Source organism: Musa acuminata, chromosome BXJ3-5, assembly GCF_036884655.1.
Source record: "Musa acuminata AAA Group cultivar baxijiao chromosome BXJ3-5, Cavendish_Baxijiao_AAA, whole genome shotgun sequence".
Lineage (NCBI taxonomy): Eukaryota > Viridiplantae > Streptophyta > Magnoliopsida > Zingiberales > Musaceae > Musa > Musa acuminata.
In genome coordinates this window covers 44,650,840-44,668,331 of record NC_088353.1, presented here as the reverse complement: position 1 = coordinate 44,668,331, position 17,492 = coordinate 44,650,840, and the positions used below count along the sequence as shown (strand labels likewise).

Here is a 17,492-nt window from a genome sequence, read left to right as displayed (position 1 = left end):
AAGAATCACAAGTAGGTTTCCAAACAGTGGATGACGCACTACAGGAAGTAAAACTGCCCAAATCTATGGCCCAACACACAAACGAGCCTATCCAAAATCTCCCATACGTGCAATTTTTTGTCTGCCACACTAATGGACGCATAATATGTTTATTCAGATATGTAGTTCGATAAATACGAGTATACACGAAGAAAAACTCAAGAAACACTAACGGTTTGGAAGAACAATGCGTGGCGTTCCTTGCCGACCAAAGTCATGAGATTGTCTGCGTTTGAAGTATCGCCGAGAACGATCATCACTTGTTGCGTCGCTCGCTCTGGAGTCCCGTTGAGACCGTGAAGTCTCTCAGGCTGGCTTCATCTCTCGAGTGGGTCCCGAAGAATACTACCAATCCCTGCAGTTGGAAGCACAAGGAAGCGTCACGATCTCCCCGTTAAAACGTCACATTATGGTGCACAAAAGCGAAGAGAAAGGGGCATTGAAACCGAGTTACGGACAGCAGGTGACCCTCCCGAATCGCCACCTTCGTTCAGATCGGCGTGTTGTCTTACGCATTGCCCCCTCCAAACCTCTTATCCGACGTCTCCTACGTTACGAACTCGCCCATGTGCTCCACGGCAGAAGCTGCTGCAGTGCACGGTTGAGGAGTATGATGTGCAGCATCCACCGGCCGCAGCTGCAGCTGCAGCTGCTTCACCATCTCGTCCGTGAGGTTTCTCAAGTCTCTGCTACTTCGTAGCAAGTCTTTGCAGCAGCTTCCTTAATGCAATTCCAAACTTTATATATATCTATTGTATATACATAATATTTAGATAGCAGATCTCGGAATCATTTCCTGTTTATTATTCTTGCGTTGATGTGGTAGTGAAGGTGAATTATTATTGCTATTCGTTACTTGTTGGTGGTGGTGAGTGACTACTGGTATGCGTCGTTGCAGTCCAATGGGTAGCAGGTGCCGTCGCCGCCGGTGTTCCACAGGAAACGGGCGTAGTTGGCGTTGTGGACGCTGTTGCTCGGATCCGCGTCAATGGCTTCCAAGTAGGTCTCCTCCGCGGCCACAAGGTCCTTCCTGGCCAGCCACAGGAAGCTCGCGTACCGACTCAGTGCCTCCGCGTCCGCCGGCTCCAACCCCGCTGCCTTCTTGAAGTAGTATTCCGCCCTGTCACATGCCCGTCATCCACACCCGTCGGAGTCCGCTTTCCGGGTTTGATACATTTCGACAAATAGCTTGCGATAGTGGGGAAGGAAGCGAGGACCAGTTAGTGTCGTGCCTTTTACCTGTTGTGATCGCGGAGGACGAGATAGAGGAACTGAGCAAAGTTGGCGAGCAGAAGAGCGTTCTCCGGGTCTTGCGACAGGGCCTGCTGGTACATGATCTCCGTCTGCAAGTAGACCGGGTAGTCGTCGGGCGCAAGCTCCACCGTGATGGGCGAGACGAGCCGCAGCAGCGTCTCCCGGTCCATGAGCGCCGCGTCCCTCGCGTCCGCATTCATCCTCGAAACTTCCTCCAGTATCCCTTTCCAAACTCTCGCTTCCTCCGCCTCCTCATCCACCGTCGCCTCTGCCACAAACGCGTCCTCTCCCCCTCCTCCCTCTTCTGTGTTCACCACTGCCGGCGCCCTCGACGTGCCGTCGTAAATAATTTTTCGGTACGATAAAGATACGTCATCCGATCGCCCATCGTCCGTGGCCCCCGCCACCGGCTTCGCGTTCCCTCCGCCCCCCGCACCGGTTCCTCCGATGGAAGCGGTCCTTTTTCCGATCGAAGAGAACAACCTGATGGAGGAGCGTTCTTCGTGGTTTTGGCCAAGGTCTTCCATCACGACCATCGACTGGATCGGCGGATTGGGCGTGGCCATGGCGGCGTCATCGAGGTGGCCCATGGAGTAGACGGTGAAGTTGGCGAGCAGGAGCATGACGGAGACCATGAGGGTCGGGGTGCAGGAGAAGATCTGCTGGAAGAGCCAGACGAAGGAGAAGTTCATCTCCCGCTGCACCCGCGCCAGGATCCCCTGGATGTCCTCGCGGTAGATCACCTCCCGCATTTGGAGCGTGTGGTTCTGGAGCTCGCGGATCATGAACACCATGGTCGAGAAGGCCCGCTTCACCGAGCAGCAGGCCGACTCGCCCGCCTCCAGGAACCACCCCTCCTCCCACCGCTTCTTCCGCTTTATGATCCTGAGCGACAGCGGCAGCTCCATGCTGTTCGCGTTCTTCTCCACGCTCGCCGGCACGATCTGGTCGCGCCAGTCTGGCGACACCGGGAAGACGGGGAGCCACGGCGGCTCCGTCGATGGCTCTTGCTTCTTCGATTCGGGCGGAGACGAAGGCGCGGGTCTCGAATCGGAGCGGTGGGACGCAGTGGTGGCCAACACATCACCTTCTTCACTCCACGACTCAGAATGGATCGCGTCGTCTTCGCTGCCATCACCTTGTTGCCGTTGGAGATCGAGGGCCGTGTCCTCGAGCCGCTGCCCCAACACCTCATTTTCGTCCTCGTCCTCGTAGTCGCCACCCTTCACCGCGAAGCGCTCGATGCTGGCGCTGAAGGCCCGGCGCAGGACTCGCTCCTGGCTTCGCCTTCCTCTCCCCCACAGAATCTCCAGCGACCGGGTCCTGCACAGCTTGGCCGAACCGATCCCGAGGAAGGGCGAGGCGAAGAGCCGCTTAACCGGAGACGAGGCCACGGCGGGGAAGGCGGCCCGCGAGGCCGTCGAGGTGTTGGTAGGCGTCAGGTGCGGCCGGTGCAAGCGTGTCCCTGCGGCCTGAAGTCCCATCTCCGCCAGCCCTCGTCCTCCCCCCTTCCCCCCTGACGACCCAACCCGAACGCAAACCGGACTCGTTCAAAGTCAAAACAAGAGATGCCACAAAAGAATCGCCGACAACTGCAGAAGAACGCAAAACAACAGGCCCTGGATCCCCCCACGATGGCCACCACCGCCCCTCCAACGCATGAGTTCACAATGGAACGACAATGACGTAGGGAAGAAAAAGAGGAAGAAGATAACAACTTGCCGTGCTCACCGACGAAGCCTGGCGGTCTTCCGACTATTTGGGATCTGGGAGAACGACGAGCGGCAGGAGAACAAGATGCAGTCCAAGCCCATCTTGGCCCGATGAGGTGTCGCAATAACTCCGTCATGTATTTTTCTACACCACCCATTCGTATCGGTACGTTATTCCAGACTTGGTGATTGGGGGGACTCGACACTGACCCGACCATGGATGGAATTGAGCTCCCTCGCGAGCCTGCCCGCGTCAACTTCTTCCTCTTCGAGGAGACACTGTCAGCTGCACGCAGACATCACGAGAGACAAGGTGCACTTCGCTCGTACCCAACAGGAGATGGGCGGTGTCCAGATGAGGATACTGTGGAGAGTAGACGATGATGGGTACGCCATCGACATCAACGTCGAACGAGAACGTCATGCCAAGATATAATATACCGCAGGTCTTGATTCTCTGCGTGACTGTTTCCAAAACCATACCCTCAGATGTCTCTACAAAGGGTGATCATAGTCGTGCTTTCCCTTCCAAAAGAAGTTCAAGTGGTATAAGAGAACACGGATCAACAGTCCAAAATAAGCTGTTGAATTGAATTGATCGCAACAACAACAACAATTCATCGACAACATAGTTATGTTCTTCTGCAAGTATAATCTACTTGCAAATAAAGAATCGAACAACTTCTAATTTCAAAAATAACAACAACAACAATTCATCAACATCATAGTTATGTTCTTAGGCAAGTATATAATCTACTTACAAATAAAGAATCGAACAACTTCTGATTTCAAAAATAGATGTCGGGACTGTTCCACGGCAAAGGCAACATGACATTGTGTTTTTCAATTTGCTGTAACTCAGGCACAGGATATCAATTTGTAAAAACAGTATCTGAGGTTGCTGAAATTTTCAGGAGCAATATTCTGTTGGATGCCTTTAGAACCGTTGTGACTGGCAAACGACACCTTTGGAATCAACGAAAACAACAAACACACTATGGATGCCAACTCCCTTGAGCTCAGATATTATCCGAAACGTAACAGATGGTACAACGACTCAGCCAAATGCAGCGGATCTGGTCTTATCTCAGAGCTTCTCACGCAGGATGATCAGAATCTCTCCACCCTGATCGATAACATTGTTCAAGAATTCTCTCATCTCTTCTTGATGCTCGAATGGCACTGGTGAAGCGAGATCACTGTCTAAGTTGTACCATACACCATTGATATTGCGCAATGAGACCCAATGCCTGCCACTCCAAACCCCCCCGAACCTCCTAACAGGGATGTTAAGCATTATACCCAACAAAGATTCCTCAGCGAGGTTAATGGAAGAAGCTCCATTTCGACGATCATGCCAAACAACCCTTTTCCTTCTGGACTCCAGTGCTGCAATTAGCACATTGACATCATAGTTTCCAGTAAAGACATTGTGATGGGGCTTAAAGATTAATGATAGGGGAGTCCATTGGCTTCTGAAAGGATCATCGGCCAAAAGTTTCTCTGCAATGGCATCCAACTCAGCTCGACGAAATGAGTCCTTTTCCTTAACCACAAAGAACTAATTGAATTTTACAACCACATCACGTATTGCACACAAAAAATTACAAGTTGCTTGATCCCATATAATGACAAAAAGAAAGACACAAAAAACTTACCTGCATCAGGTTATTGAGTGCGTGCAATAGACAAAACTGCAGTCTCTGCTTCTCATGATAGATAGGCTTTTCATCCATACCTATATCATGCAAAAATATGGCTAGCACGCTTCAGAAGACAAAATTACTAAATATGTGCACCAGGCTAAATTTATGTTACAAAATTACTGATTAGGGTCAACTGAATCCTTATACCAGAGAAAGCTTCCTATCTAATACTATACAAACATGCAGCCGAGGCAAACCTGTTCCAATGTGCCCAAGATATGTTATTTTCTTAATCTCCGAGCTAAATAATAGATTCGATGAATACCTTATGTTAAAGATTCTTTTTTCAACCATCAGGAATACCTATGAAGGCTCAAATGGACAACGCATGCATGCAACAAAATTTGATAAAGTTGAATAAATATTGATTTAAGAATTTGGAAACAAAGGGCTTGGAGAAACTTCGGATATCTGAAATGCTTTGTCAGCCAGAATATTCCAAGAGAAATGAAAATTCAGGTTATTACACAAAGAACAAATGTTTGGGTTATCTTTGCATCACAAAAAGGCTCTCCGACCAACCATTTCAAAAGAATAATCAACTAGGACTCTATCGCAAATGAATATCAACCAAAAGTTTGACCCCTTCTAAATGAAATAATTAGGTTCAAAATGAAGCGCTTACGTAAGCTGCTCTAGTGCAGTGCCGAAATATTTTCAACTGAAATTAAAGTTTCTTTCAATCAGAAACCAATTACGTAAAACGTTAGTAAAAAAACCAAAACAAGAACAATCTCAAGTGCCAAACTTGTGCCTCTAGCAACACATAAGATGGTGACAATTAATATGTATAATATGACCCTATAAACACCATGCATAAAATGCAATCTTATAATTCAAAGCAACAAGTACTATTTTCGTCAAAGACTAAAACACAGTGCAACATGAAATTATAAATAAACATAATTCAATAATTTTAATATTAAAATTTGAAACTAGTCTTAGGCGTACTCAGTAGCCAATATAAATATGGTGTTACTTTCAATCAAAATATAAATTATATTCAGATTATTCCCAGGCGTCTAATAAGCCTAAGCCATACCAAACTTCAATTGCTCCCAATTTCCAATTTTCAACTTTCAATAGTAAAATTTTGAGTTTATTTATGACAACTCGTCGCACTGTGGTTTGATTTTTAGCAGTAAGAAACCGTCTAGAATCTTAAGATTGATGTGTTGTGCGGTTAGATATGTCACCGATCATGGTAATCTTTTATATTTTTGGAGACATCACTCTTGGTGCTTAAGATTGTCGCGATTTCCTCACAGAATTTTAACATTATCCTATGTTATCCACGTAAAACAATTAAATCAACAACGACGAGAATCGGAATGGAAAGACAACGAAGGCCAAGGATCCACACCTCGAACTTGTAGGTTTTCGACTTCAAGTAGGCCTGATTCCTGTAGAGGGTCAAAACCCTAGACCGGAGAGCGAGGAAGGACCGACCCAGGTTCCGTAGGCCAGTAGACAGGAAGCGATGGAGGGATGCGGTTCCCCCAATCTCGTTTCTTTGGATGATCGGAGGAAAGCGTAAGCAAGGCGGCGGAAGAGAACGAAGGAAAGGGGGCGACGGCGAGCAGGCCGGGAAATGAGAGAGGGAGAAGAACGGGCACGCGAGGGGTCGGCTATCACCCAATAGTCTCCCTCGCAAGAGATGGGATCTGACGGTTCATACGTCGTAAGTAAGATTCAACGGCTATGATTTACTCTCGGCTATGCCTCTCCCGTGCTTATCCGACTAAGCTTGGGTCCCACGTCACCTACAAATAAATAAATTGCACCATATAATGCTGCTTCGAATCGTTCATGTGAAGGCCTCTCCGCACGACTACTGTAACGACTTCTCTTACGACTAGGAAATATGGCATCAACCACAAATGTATTCATGTTAATTCTCAGAACCGTCTGATTCATATATAATAATAATGGTTGAATACCCATAAGCATATGAGACATCATTAATTAAGAATATATAATTTCTATGCTACACGAGTGCAACCGCGAGGAGGTGATGTGGATCACAATTGCTGGGCTATTGGGCCTGCAAGAACTCAGGCTCCGTTGCGGGTTTCGGATTCCTCGTCTTAAGGTCTACTTACGACCCGTACAGTGGCAGAGCGAGGCCCAAGCAAGGGCGGAAGGCGAAGAGGGAGATGGAGAAGGCGAGGGCGATCCTGTCGGTCGGAGAAGAAGAATCGGAGCGGGTGGCGCGGCTGGACGTCCGCCCCCACCGCGCCGGACACGCGGCTAGCTTCTACGAGGGCTTCGCCACGCGAGGGTTACGGGTCGACTGCATCCGCCCTGGCTTCCTCTCCTGCACCTTCAAAGTCCCCCCTCGTCTCACCGTGAGTCCTCTCGCAGCCGACGGACTCTTGATTCGCTTTACGCCGCGATCTGTTGACTATAGATGTTCCAGCTTCCCCCGATTTGGATGCACTCGTTTATTTGCAGGATGCTGGAGGGAATCTGTCGCCGGGAGCCATCGCGAACCTGGTGGATGAGGTGGCCGCGGCTGTCATCCATTCCGAAGGTCACCACATGAAGATCTCCGTCGACATGTCCATCTCGTACATGTGCGCTGCCAAGGTCGATGTAAGTACAGATCCTCTCTTCCTCGTTAGCAATTTCCCCCAAATGTTTATGCCGTCTCCGCGCAGTCGATCTCGAGCAATCGCAATCTATTTATAATCCATTACCTTGCTTCCATCTCCGTGCATGGCCTTGAATCTCGGATTGCATTCACAGAGTCTCGCTCGATCAAGATGTTTCCATGGTAAGAATGATGCATACTTAGATTTCTTTTATCGATCCCAAAGGTGGCAGAAGCAATTGAAATCCACGAGCAATAATAGAATGGGGTCTATCTAAGGTTAATTCGTGCCATTCACCCTTGCCCAGGATGCCGCCATCTGGATTGCCCCAAGAACAGTAGTACACTTTTGGTGCATCCCGTGTTTATCCCCAGCCTGAAGAGCTTTCATCCGCTTGCATTACAATGTTGAAGTTATTAGATACAATACAAATTGGTGCTGCAAGAAAAGGGTGTCTAGAGAGAAAATGGGGAATATAATATTGCACAAGGGAAATCAATCAACATGTTGCCATGAACATGGAATGTAAAGGTCAATTGATGATTGGAAAGGTGTTTGGGATCATTAATCGAAGTTGAGGGTGGTGGGAGGAGTCTTTGCCATTCCATCAATGGATGGTTTTATGCAATTCTTTGTCTCCTATACTCCCATCTTCATATCCTCTTTTGTTTTGGCAAGCAGGATGAACTAGAGATCATATCGAAGGTTTTGGGGCATAAAGGTGGCTACTCAGGAACGTATGTGTTACTCAAGAACAAAGCAACGGGAGAGGTTGTTGCCGAGGGCAGGCATTCGTTGTTCGGTAAACTTGTAAGCAAAATCTAAGTAGCCCGTGATTAGATTATGCAACTTGTTTTTTTTAGATTATTACATCAAATGACGACGTATATGATGCTCGTAGTGGACTCGATAATACAGTAATCAAGTCGTAGTGTATATTTCCGCTACTTTTCATGTATTTGTGATACATTTTCGATGTAATATACACAAAAAAGAAGTTCTTTTCTTTCTTTTGTTCTTCTTCAATTTGCTTTTACCGATATGAACGCACAGATTTGTATAGATTCAGCTCTGTTAGCTTCTGCTCTTGATCACGATGGAACGGGAGTTGTTGACACTCAAAGGTAGCTAATTACTTTGTGGTGGAATGCAGAGAAATGGGACGATGATATCACACTTGTAATGCTGCCATGCACTTGGCAGATGATTTCGATGTGATAATATATACTGATGACTGCTCAAGAAACTGAAACTGGGCTTTGATTCAAAGTAAATATGTATCATGTGATGATATACTGATGACGAAGGTTTGCTTTCCCCTTGTTGTCTACTTCTCTATACGAATGCATGCCTTTTGTCTTTGCCTGCCTCGGAATCTCACATTACAGCAAGGTTTTTCTATTCCCGAAGCAGAGGAGGCCGTCAGAAGAAACTCTCGTCGTCTTTACAGCGATCGAGCGAGGGAGCTTCCCAGAACTGCCACCTTCCTCTTCTCTGTGCAAACCCCTCCTGCTTCAGATGCTCCTGTGTCGCTTCATGCACAAGCATCCCGGAAGAGGATTCGCATAGAAGTACTCTTCCTGTCTGGGGATCCCTTCGGTCCTCCTCTCGTACGGCCCTCCGAGCCTGTTCTTGTGATCTCTCTTCACCTGCTCTTCCAGCTTCTTCCAGCTTATGGCACCCTCGTCCAGCTGATCCATCAGCTTCACTAGCCTCTGCCTGAGACATTCGCAAACGTGAGAAGAAAGCTCGGCCGAAGCAGGAGGAGGAGATGGAGCTGCGGGCGTACCTGTCCGGGTTGATGGTCTTCCGGAACCCCTCGAATCTCCTGTGCCCTTGCACCGCTTTGGCCATGTTCCCGTCGTAGGTGTACACGAACACGTCGCTGCGGAGGGCGACGATGTAGTCGAGCGCCGCAAGCCTGTTCTGGTACCCCTCCAAACCCTCCAATTCCTCGGCGGACGTCAAGCTGTGGTGGGTGTAGATGTTGGGGTACTCCGCCGTCAGCGTTTCCATGCTATTCGCGCCGTAGATTTCTCCGGCCACGATGTAGATGCTGGTGGTGGAAGGGTAGCCCATGGCCTTGAGGAAGATGGCAGCTTCGCGCGGCGTCATGGGGCACCCGCCTTGGAGCCGCTTCTCCTTGCTATCGATCTCTTTCTCCTTCCAGTGCTTCACCCCGTACCTCATCGCCCTCAGCTCTTCCGCCTCATGGGACGACAGGTTGTGGCTGCAGCCGGTGAACGACAGCATGTCCTTCTCGTACCTTCATCCATACGCACCATGAACTGTCGTCATATAACACGTCCAGTCGAGATAACCGCAACCAAGAAAAGCTCGATCTATGTATGTACCTGAGATGAAGAGCGATGTAGTGGTCGCTGCCATTTCTCAATCTACGGACCAATGTCTTCCCCAGCTCTTCGATCTCTCTCGTGTATCGAAGCGCTCGGTAGTTGGCACGGCACCGAAGCCTCTGAATCGAAGGGGGAAGGCCATTGTTGGCGAGGCGGGAGTCTGTGTAGGTGAACTCTATCACCCGACGCCTGCTCAAGACATTAGCGAAGCTCTTGAAGTAGGAAGCCTGGGAGACGAGGAAACCTGTTGGGTAGAGAGAAGGAAGGACTGGAATCGCTGCAATCTGGATGCATGCCTACCTTAGACCAGGAGATGGGAGCCCTCTTCAGCGGCTTCGTCTTGGCGTATCGCCGGGGGAGGGATCCCACCACGGAGATGTCATCCTTGAGAGCTTCCACGAAGTGTTTGACATCAAATATGTCCTTGAATTCACTGCCGAGATGGAGATCAAGCATTGGCCCAAACAAATATATATATACGGAATGCGTTCGTTACCTTGGATCTGTCCAAAATGATTTGTGATCTAAGAAGGGCAACACAAGCGTGGCGTTCATTAGCTTTGCTACCGCAACCATGTCGCTTATCTGCATGCATGCATGCGTGTAAGTAAGATTGCAACATCCGAAATGACGTATTGATCTAAACTCTAAAAGTCCAATGAACACAGGAAGAATAACGTACTCCCATTCTCATCTGGTTAAGTCCTCCGTTGGCATGAACAATAAGATAACCCACCGTTGCATTGCATGTGTCTACAAATGCAAGATTCCATGGCAGTGGTCGCGTCGCTCCACGATAACTATCTCAAGTATACGAACGCAATGAAACTTACTGACTTACCGCATTTAGCTTTTGGACGATTGATGCATTGTCGGTAACCTTTATTGTTTGGATTCATCCAAATCTCAGGAATCTGTAAACACATCAAAGCATCTTTTTTGAATCAGTGCAACAATGCTAACGGTTCATTTCTAAGCATAAACCAAATCAAAAAGAGAAATAAATGGTAAAGAGAAGATGATGGAATGATCATAGAAGAGAGAATGGTGTGAATGAACCCATGGAGAATCCAAAGCATATTGTTGCATGCGTGTATATATGCCTTCCGACAAGGGAAGACGAATCTGTGAAGCTAGCGAACGACATGATATATGACCAAGGCGGATAGGGAATACGGGAAGATGAGGCCTTCTCTGTATGCTGGTGGCGTTCTCCAGCGTCCAACTCGACGACTCGTCTCGCATCACGCTGCCGATCTGCAGCACCACGTCCTTGTTCTCCTGGGAGCCGCCGATGCGTGCGGTGCCGAGGAGAACGGTGGCGGCCAGCATGGAGAATAGGGCCAGCGCCAACAGCCTCATCCACGCATTCCTACCCCCCGGCCGCCACCCGCCCCTGCCGTGCCGAAGCAGCAGCCGCCGCGAGAAGAGACCGTGCCATCCTCCGAGGGACCCTGCATGGTCGCGGGCCTCGCCGTCCTCGTCTTCCTGGAGAGCCCTCTCCGGATCGCTGAATTCCGGCTGCCGCCGCCTGGTGGGGCCGGAGAGGATGGGGCTGGTGGCGGTGGATGCGGCTGCACTTGACGGGACGGACCCCGCGGCGATCATGACCGTTGGGAGCGGGGAGCGGAGGGCCGGGCGTGTGAGAGCGTTGCACCGAGGAGGACGGGTGGGGGGGAAGAGAGGGATTGGAGGCGGGGAGAGAGGCGTGGAGACAACACCGGGAATCTTGACGGTGATCTCTGGGGTCTGTGAACCGTTGCTTCTCCCTTCTCTCTCTTTTCTCTCTCTCCTTGGTTTTGCCGCGACGGTGAATGGGCGTCCCGGAAATGGTGGCGGCGTAGGACGTGGTGAGGTGAACAGAAGCGCTCACTTGCGCTCACGTCTCTGCTTCTTTGACTTCGCCGTCTCCCGATCCATCCATCGATTTATCTCCCTCTCTCTATGTACGATTAACGTGAATCTAATTCGAACGAGGCAAGCAGTGTATATCCAGGACGTGTCAGAGGAAAACTAAGATCACGAGAGGTTTTCGATTCCATCTTATGTTAAAAATATTTATATATATATATGATCACCTTTCTATCCATAAATGAGGAGAATAAGATTTGTAATTATCGTTCTACTTTCCATTCATTTCCACACCTTAAATTACACCTATTTGTATATATCATGTTTTATATATAAATATTATATATATATATATATATAATATTAGGACAACTTAAGGTTGTATACACGTGCCATTGTCATAACGTTTATTACCGTTGGCGGATTGCAATGCATGCTGTAGACGATACGCAAAGCAGGAGTCAAATCAACTGCAAACTAAAAGGAGGCCGACAGGGTAAAATTGGGATCTTATAATGAATAATTAATGAGATGTACGTATAAGGCGGCCAGCCGTTATTGATATGCCACGAATGTGGCGCTCGCACCAACAAAAGGAGGGTTTGCATCGGATTCACAGCCAAACGCTTCGATAAATGGAAGAACGAACAAAGGAGACGGTTGCGTTCTGTCCTTTGTCCCTCTCACCGCGGCCTTTCTGTATGATCTGCCACAGCTGTTCGCAGTCAATGACACCACGTCGCTTTGTGTTCGACGTGGTACTCCACCTCGCGATTTCCACCGGGCGAGCAACTCGGCGGTGGAGTCATCCTCTCGCATTCATATTCAAAACAATACACGTATATAATTCCCATTGGACTGTGATAACTACGATGGATGATTGAGAAATTTATGTGTGTCGGTGATCACACGTATGAGTCCGACTCTGAAGGAAAAAACAATGTATAAGTTCCTTAAATGCAAATCTCAGAATGATTAATGTACACGATTACATATTTATGTATACAGATTATTTTAGAGATTCAATCCCGATCATTATACCGTGACCCATATTTCATTATACATGAATATATTCATAGTAAAAGAATAAAAAAGAATGATCCCAGGGTTCAACTATTCCACCCTTTAAAACAGCAAAAAAAATAGTGTAAAAAAAGAAAAAAAAATTAATTTATGACCTCGTCCGAGTAAGAGAGTGTGTAATGAGCCAATGAGGATGAGTCGTGAGATATATAATCAAGGTTAAATCGACTCTAAAATAAACTATTGGTGATGGGTTAATACTTGATACCTCGGTTGATGCAAGTGCAAACCTGACCTTGACCCGACTCATCAGCATGTAATGTCGTTTGAGCCAAACCTTCGCATCTGCTTAATGAATGCCGACGGTGGGTCTGAATCAGCTGCAGGAATGAATACATATCAGCAATCTTCTATTCATGCTTAGTTCTGAAGTTAATTCAGGTTGTTTAAGAAGAACTCAGAGCTCTAACTCGATATTAAGCAACAAGTTTTGGTGCGACCAGAAGCAGTAACTAGTAAAAAAAAATTTATATGCATAATTCGTGTGCAAATTCAAGTGTTTAATTTTTTCTCTTTTTGTTGCCCACAAGACACAAACCAACAGGATGAATGATCTAATGATCTAATGCAAAGATATGGAATTCAAATGAAATGACTGATAATGTAGTAGTCGAGTTCATCGACAACAACTAATACAGGGATTAGTTGCTTTCTTCCACTTTTTCCCTTCTTTAATTTTCATGCTTGAGAGATAGATAGAGGAAAAACTATTGTAAAACAAGACAATTTTTCTTCATCATCAAGTACTATATGATGTACTAAATGCAAGCCCACTTTGCTGAACCACAAAATAGATGGATTGTAGAAAAATCAAAAGAAATAAACAAAACTATTTAGTTACATGGGCTGGATCATCAACTGATCTGCCACCTACCTTTGGGGAGGCATTCTTCATATAAATACTTTGATCCATATGGAAATTTTTTTTTTTTCCTTATCTCCAGAATGGGCTTGTTGTCATAACACTCTCAAAGGCCACAGCACAAATCTGTCATGAATTAAGTGGGAATTGTATTTAGTGAATCTTTCTGGCTGGACTATAAATTTCCAACATAAAATATCAAAGACCAACAACTAAAATTTTGACTTTTGTAGTAGTATAATTTGATCAATGTGCCTCCGTCTACAACTAAAAGATGACACCTTGAGCAAAAAAAAAAAAAGCATTTCTGTTACAAACAACTTAAATCCTAATCCCTAGAATAGGAAGTGCTTAAGCAAGGATATGAAACGACAAATAAATATTTAATGAAGAACCAACATACACAGATTCTCCATGGTTTTTACAGGAAGAACAAAGAAATTGCTTCACATCCAAACTTAAAATAACATGAGAAATATAAAGTATAATGAATATGGTCCTCGTTGTGCAATAAGGGAATTGACAGGGAATACTTTTGAGGATAATAAAAAAAAGCTAGTGTATCTCAACATTCATGCAGCAGTCCAAGCGAAACAATCTTGAAGATGCAATTCTATAGCAGCAAAGAAATGCAGGTTCAAATAATATACTAATCAGCAGCATGAGTAGTTAGCAGGAAATGTCTCTCTAACTTAAGTGATGGTACTTTTTCCTCAATGTAATCTGCAAAAGGTAGCACGACCTAGATTACATAACAACCTCTGTACACATTAATGAAACTCAATCACAGGATCCAGTGATCAAAACATAAAGATGACATTTTAATGGTGTCCTAAACATACCAATTAAACTCGATGAAGACATGATGTGCTTCTTGATATCACATTGATGCATCCATACGCGGCAAATCAGAGATACTGTTGCAAAAATTACAAGGACTCTTCTAAACACATTAAGAATGTGTATGCTGCATGCAAACATATCATTCAGGCTTCTTATATGTTCAGGCATCTTAGAACATACTCGAAGCATAATGGATACATACAAGGTGTGCACAGTTTAACTAGAATGATAACAGAGAATTGTTCAGACAAAGCTAACGGTCACAGTACTAAATACTCAACTATGATGAGACCCACATGTTTAACGGTCACAATAAATCTGCTAACATGAACATGTTTCAGAAAGATACTCCTTTGTTGGGATGTGTTCAGCACCAGTTCATTCAAATATTATAATGGGAAGATTTATTGATGATTGGTAAGGCAGTCTGTATACGGAAGATAACAGTAAGGATCAAAAGAGACAAGCGGACTTTCACCGATTACTTTAACGAGAGAGTAAAAATTGCTAAATAGATTTAGCAAGTATTGTCAAGGTACTTGTACCTATATTAGTGTAGACAGACATGGCTTTTTCTTGCTAAAGCAATCAAAATTACAGGGTCGAGAGGGGATAAATGTAAAGATAAAATAAAATAAAGAAATATGGGAGTATGCAAGGAGAACACAATGTGAAAATCATATGAAGAGGTTCCAATGATGATTAAAAACATCATAGGTTATGGTCACTAATAAATATTTAGGCACGGAGGGTTGTTAGTTGGAACCAAATGTCAAAGAACACTGTATAAAACCATTTCCATTCAATTGTAATAATATATGTATCGACCAGCAAATATAATGCAGAAAGCATATAAAATGGTTTTAGTGATGATTGGAGACATTGTATGCTTAACAGCTATTGAAGGATATATAGGCACAGAAGGTTACAAGTTAGAAATCAGCGATGAACACTACAAAACCAGTGTCCTTCAAACTTTACAAGTTATATGAACCACCTAGTAACACTTAGAATAGAATAGCTTCAGTTCAACATGAAGAAATCAACAAACGAGAAAGCGAACGCCATGTCAAGTATACACAAAGATTCAAAGACCAAAGGTTGAACCAAAAGGAAAACAATGTCACTATAGTATGAACATTCATGAAATGGATTTCCCATATACAACTAAAGGCACTTTAGCTGTCAGAGAGAGTGAGACACTATGTAGCGCCATCTCAAATTGACAGGACACAAGAAAACAGTAAAAGCTCTGTATGCTAAAGTGGGGTATATTGAAGAACACGTACAGAATCATGGAAAACAAATGCACCAATTAAGGGATGAGAATTCGGATTAATGCTGAGGATAGGTGGGAGGAACTTGAAAACAGTTCACTAGAATGTTTTTAAAAAAAGATTCTGTGGTCCTTGTACTGCCCTCGGTATAGCTTAATGACAGGAAAAGATCCAATGACCCAAATAAGATGAGATCCCAAAAGCCCTTTAGCGAATTCTTATTGATTGAGTTCTCAGAAACCACAAAGGATCACCTCCAAAGAGACAACTAAGATTAATGCATGGTAAAGCCAGGAAAATAGCACTTTAAATGAGCGCATTAAAAACACTCAATAATTGCATAAGTAGCTCATGGAAAAAAAGCAATCCAGCAGTGATCATTACATCATATACTTTGTGGCATGCAAAAGAGAAGGATGGTCCTAAAATACAAAACAAGGACGCAAGAAAAGCTGAAAACAACTCAAAAACGTAAGATAATACATGTTTGACTAGCTATCTATCAATATCTGCTATAGCATTCAGCTACATTGTGTTTGATGTCCAGTTTAATAAAATAGGAATTATGGACGAATGAAAAACAAATTTAGATATTGCTCTATCATGGGGAAAAAAATCATAATTAAGTGCTCATAATGCAAAGTTCAAACAGTTACCAGGTACTTTCAGATAAATCTAAGATCTCATACAACTATTCCAACTCCTGCCTGACGATGTAGAAGTAGAGCTGTCCATGATTGTTCCAGAAGTCGCCTTGGTGAAGAAGCATCTCTGTGGCCCCTGATTACGGACAGACCTGGAGCAACCACCCGACGGCCTCCTCTCTCTGCCATTGCTGCGGGTACGAAATCCGGCGAACCCGCCGATCGAGTTTGGATCGAAGTTGCCGCTGCAGATGCAGAGGGATCGACGGTCGATGCCCGGATCGAACACGCAAGCGCCAAAAGGGCGTGGGAAGAGATCCGCAGCCTCGAGTACGAAGCAGCCATGGAGATCGGTGGTGGAGGAGGGGAAGCGAAGCCCTAAGTTTGGCGAGAGGAGAAGAGGAGGCAACGGCTCGGGGGCAGAAGGAACGGAGAAGAAGAGTGGCGGGTGGGGTCGGGAATGGAGAAGGGAACGATGGATATATAACGAAATAAGCACCGACCATGGCTGACACTAGTCGTGTCGCTGCAATTAAGACGGTTAGCACTCTAACTGCACCGACGCAAGTCAAAGCCCTATTATGGCACGATCTGAAGCGTCCATCTTGAGGTGACGCCTTTACCATCCGATATAAGTACGCACATTCTTGGCGGTGCGAGCCCCGATTGTGATTGCTCCTAATTACATACCTTTAAAATCAATAAAAATATACTAATAAATAATAATAAAATATGTTTAATATTCGATGACGGACGATAATATTGTTAGCGTTGACCACGACGTCGTTGTTTGGCCACTTCCGACAACGATAAGGCTGCTCTCATCGTAACACCATCCGCCTCCATAATGAGCACACCGTCGATCATATCACCGTTCGTCATACGTCACTTTACAAATGTGTCGACACTAATGTAGTTGCTAAGCGATAACTACATCGATATCAACACAGATAGTAGTGGTCATCATGGTATCTACAAATAAGATGATAGTCGCCTCACCGTTGACCCATTGTGTAGATCCCAACCTTGTCTTAAAGCTGGGGTTGTCATAGTTTCTATCGCTCCCCATGTTACTACATCTATTCTGGCACCACCTCTTGTTGAGCAATTATCTCGATGCTTTACATCTGCATCGGTATCGACGCAATTGCTGAACGACGAAAGGGTTACTTGGCATCTTACATTAGTGTCAATGCAGATGCAGAACGACAAAATGGTCGCTTGACGAGATATGTGCTAGTCATCGGTGTCATGTAAGTCGATCACAGGA

General features: G+C 45.6%; 4 protein-coding genes and 1 long non-coding RNA gene across 7 annotated transcripts; 1 reads left to right on the top strand and 4 right to left on the bottom strand.

Moving 5' to 3' along the window:
- Positions 1-784: 784 nt before the first annotated feature.
- Positions 785-2,905, bottom strand: LOC135638034 (uncharacterized). The gene is made up of 2 exons (XM_065150964.1): positions 1,279-2,905; positions 785-1,159 (listed from the first exon to the last, which is right to left on the bottom strand). Exons 1-2 carry the CDS (start codon positions 2,775-2,777, stop codon positions 916-918), a joined length of 1,743 nt encoding a protein of 580 aa, XP_065007036.1. The 5' UTR covers positions 2,778-2,905; the 3' UTR covers positions 785-915.
- Positions 2,906-3,951: 1,046 nt separating this feature from the next.
- LOC135637898 (josephin-like protein) lies at positions 3,952-6,212 on the bottom strand. Of its 2 annotated transcripts, none has more exons than XM_065150770.1 (3): positions 6,075-6,212; positions 4,664-4,743; positions 3,952-4,566 (listed from the first exon to the last, which is right to left on the bottom strand). In XM_065150770.1, the coding sequence occupies exons 2-3, from the start codon at positions 4,739-4,741 to the stop codon at positions 4,093-4,095; spliced, it is 552 nt and encodes a 183-aa protein (XP_065006842.1). In that variant the 5' UTR covers positions 4,742-4,743; positions 6,075-6,212; the 3' UTR covers positions 3,952-4,092. The 2 variants fall into 2 exon arrangements, with proteins under 2 accessions (XP_065006842.1, XP_065006843.1); XM_065150771.1 differs by having other exon boundaries at positions 3,952-4,551.
- Positions 6,213-6,817: 605 nt separating this feature from the next.
- LOC103986127 (uncharacterized) lies at positions 6,818-8,311 on the top strand. Of its 2 annotated transcripts, XM_009404028.3 has the most exons (4): positions 6,818-7,059; positions 7,166-7,306; positions 7,460-7,487; positions 7,613-7,979. In XM_009404028.3, the coding sequence occupies exons 1-4, from the start codon at positions 6,868-6,870 to the stop codon at positions 7,714-7,716; spliced, it is 465 nt and encodes a 154-aa protein (XP_009402303.1). In that variant the 5' UTR covers positions 6,818-6,867; the 3' UTR covers positions 7,717-7,979. The 2 variants fall into 2 exon arrangements, with proteins under 2 accessions (XP_009402303.1, XP_009402301.1); XM_009404026.3 differs by lacking the exons at positions 7,460-7,487; positions 7,613-7,979 and adding an exon at positions 7,987-8,311 and having other exon boundaries at positions 6,822-7,059.
- A 421-nt stretch (positions 8,312-8,732) lies between these two features.
- LOC103986464 (O-fucosyltransferase 19-like) lies at positions 8,733-11,401 on the bottom strand. Its single transcript, XM_009404487.3, has 8 exons — positions 10,839-11,401; positions 10,504-10,576; positions 10,345-10,415; positions 10,159-10,247; positions 9,963-10,095; positions 9,660-9,889; positions 9,095-9,571; positions 8,733-9,024 (listed from the first exon to the last, which is right to left on the bottom strand). Exons 1-8 carry the CDS (start codon positions 11,268-11,270, stop codon positions 8,820-8,822), a joined length of 1,710 nt encoding a protein of 569 aa, XP_009402762.2. The 5' UTR covers positions 11,271-11,401; the 3' UTR covers positions 8,733-8,819.
- Positions 11,402-12,066: 665 nt separating this feature from the next.
- Positions 12,067-16,663, bottom strand: LOC135637872 (uncharacterized). Its single transcript, XR_010496407.1, has 3 exons — positions 16,235-16,663; positions 13,471-13,584; positions 12,067-12,916 (listed from the first exon to the last, which is right to left on the bottom strand). It is a non-coding gene; the product is annotated as an uncharacterized LOC135637872 (long non-coding RNA).
- Between the last annotated feature and the right edge of the window lie 829 nt (positions 16,664-17,492).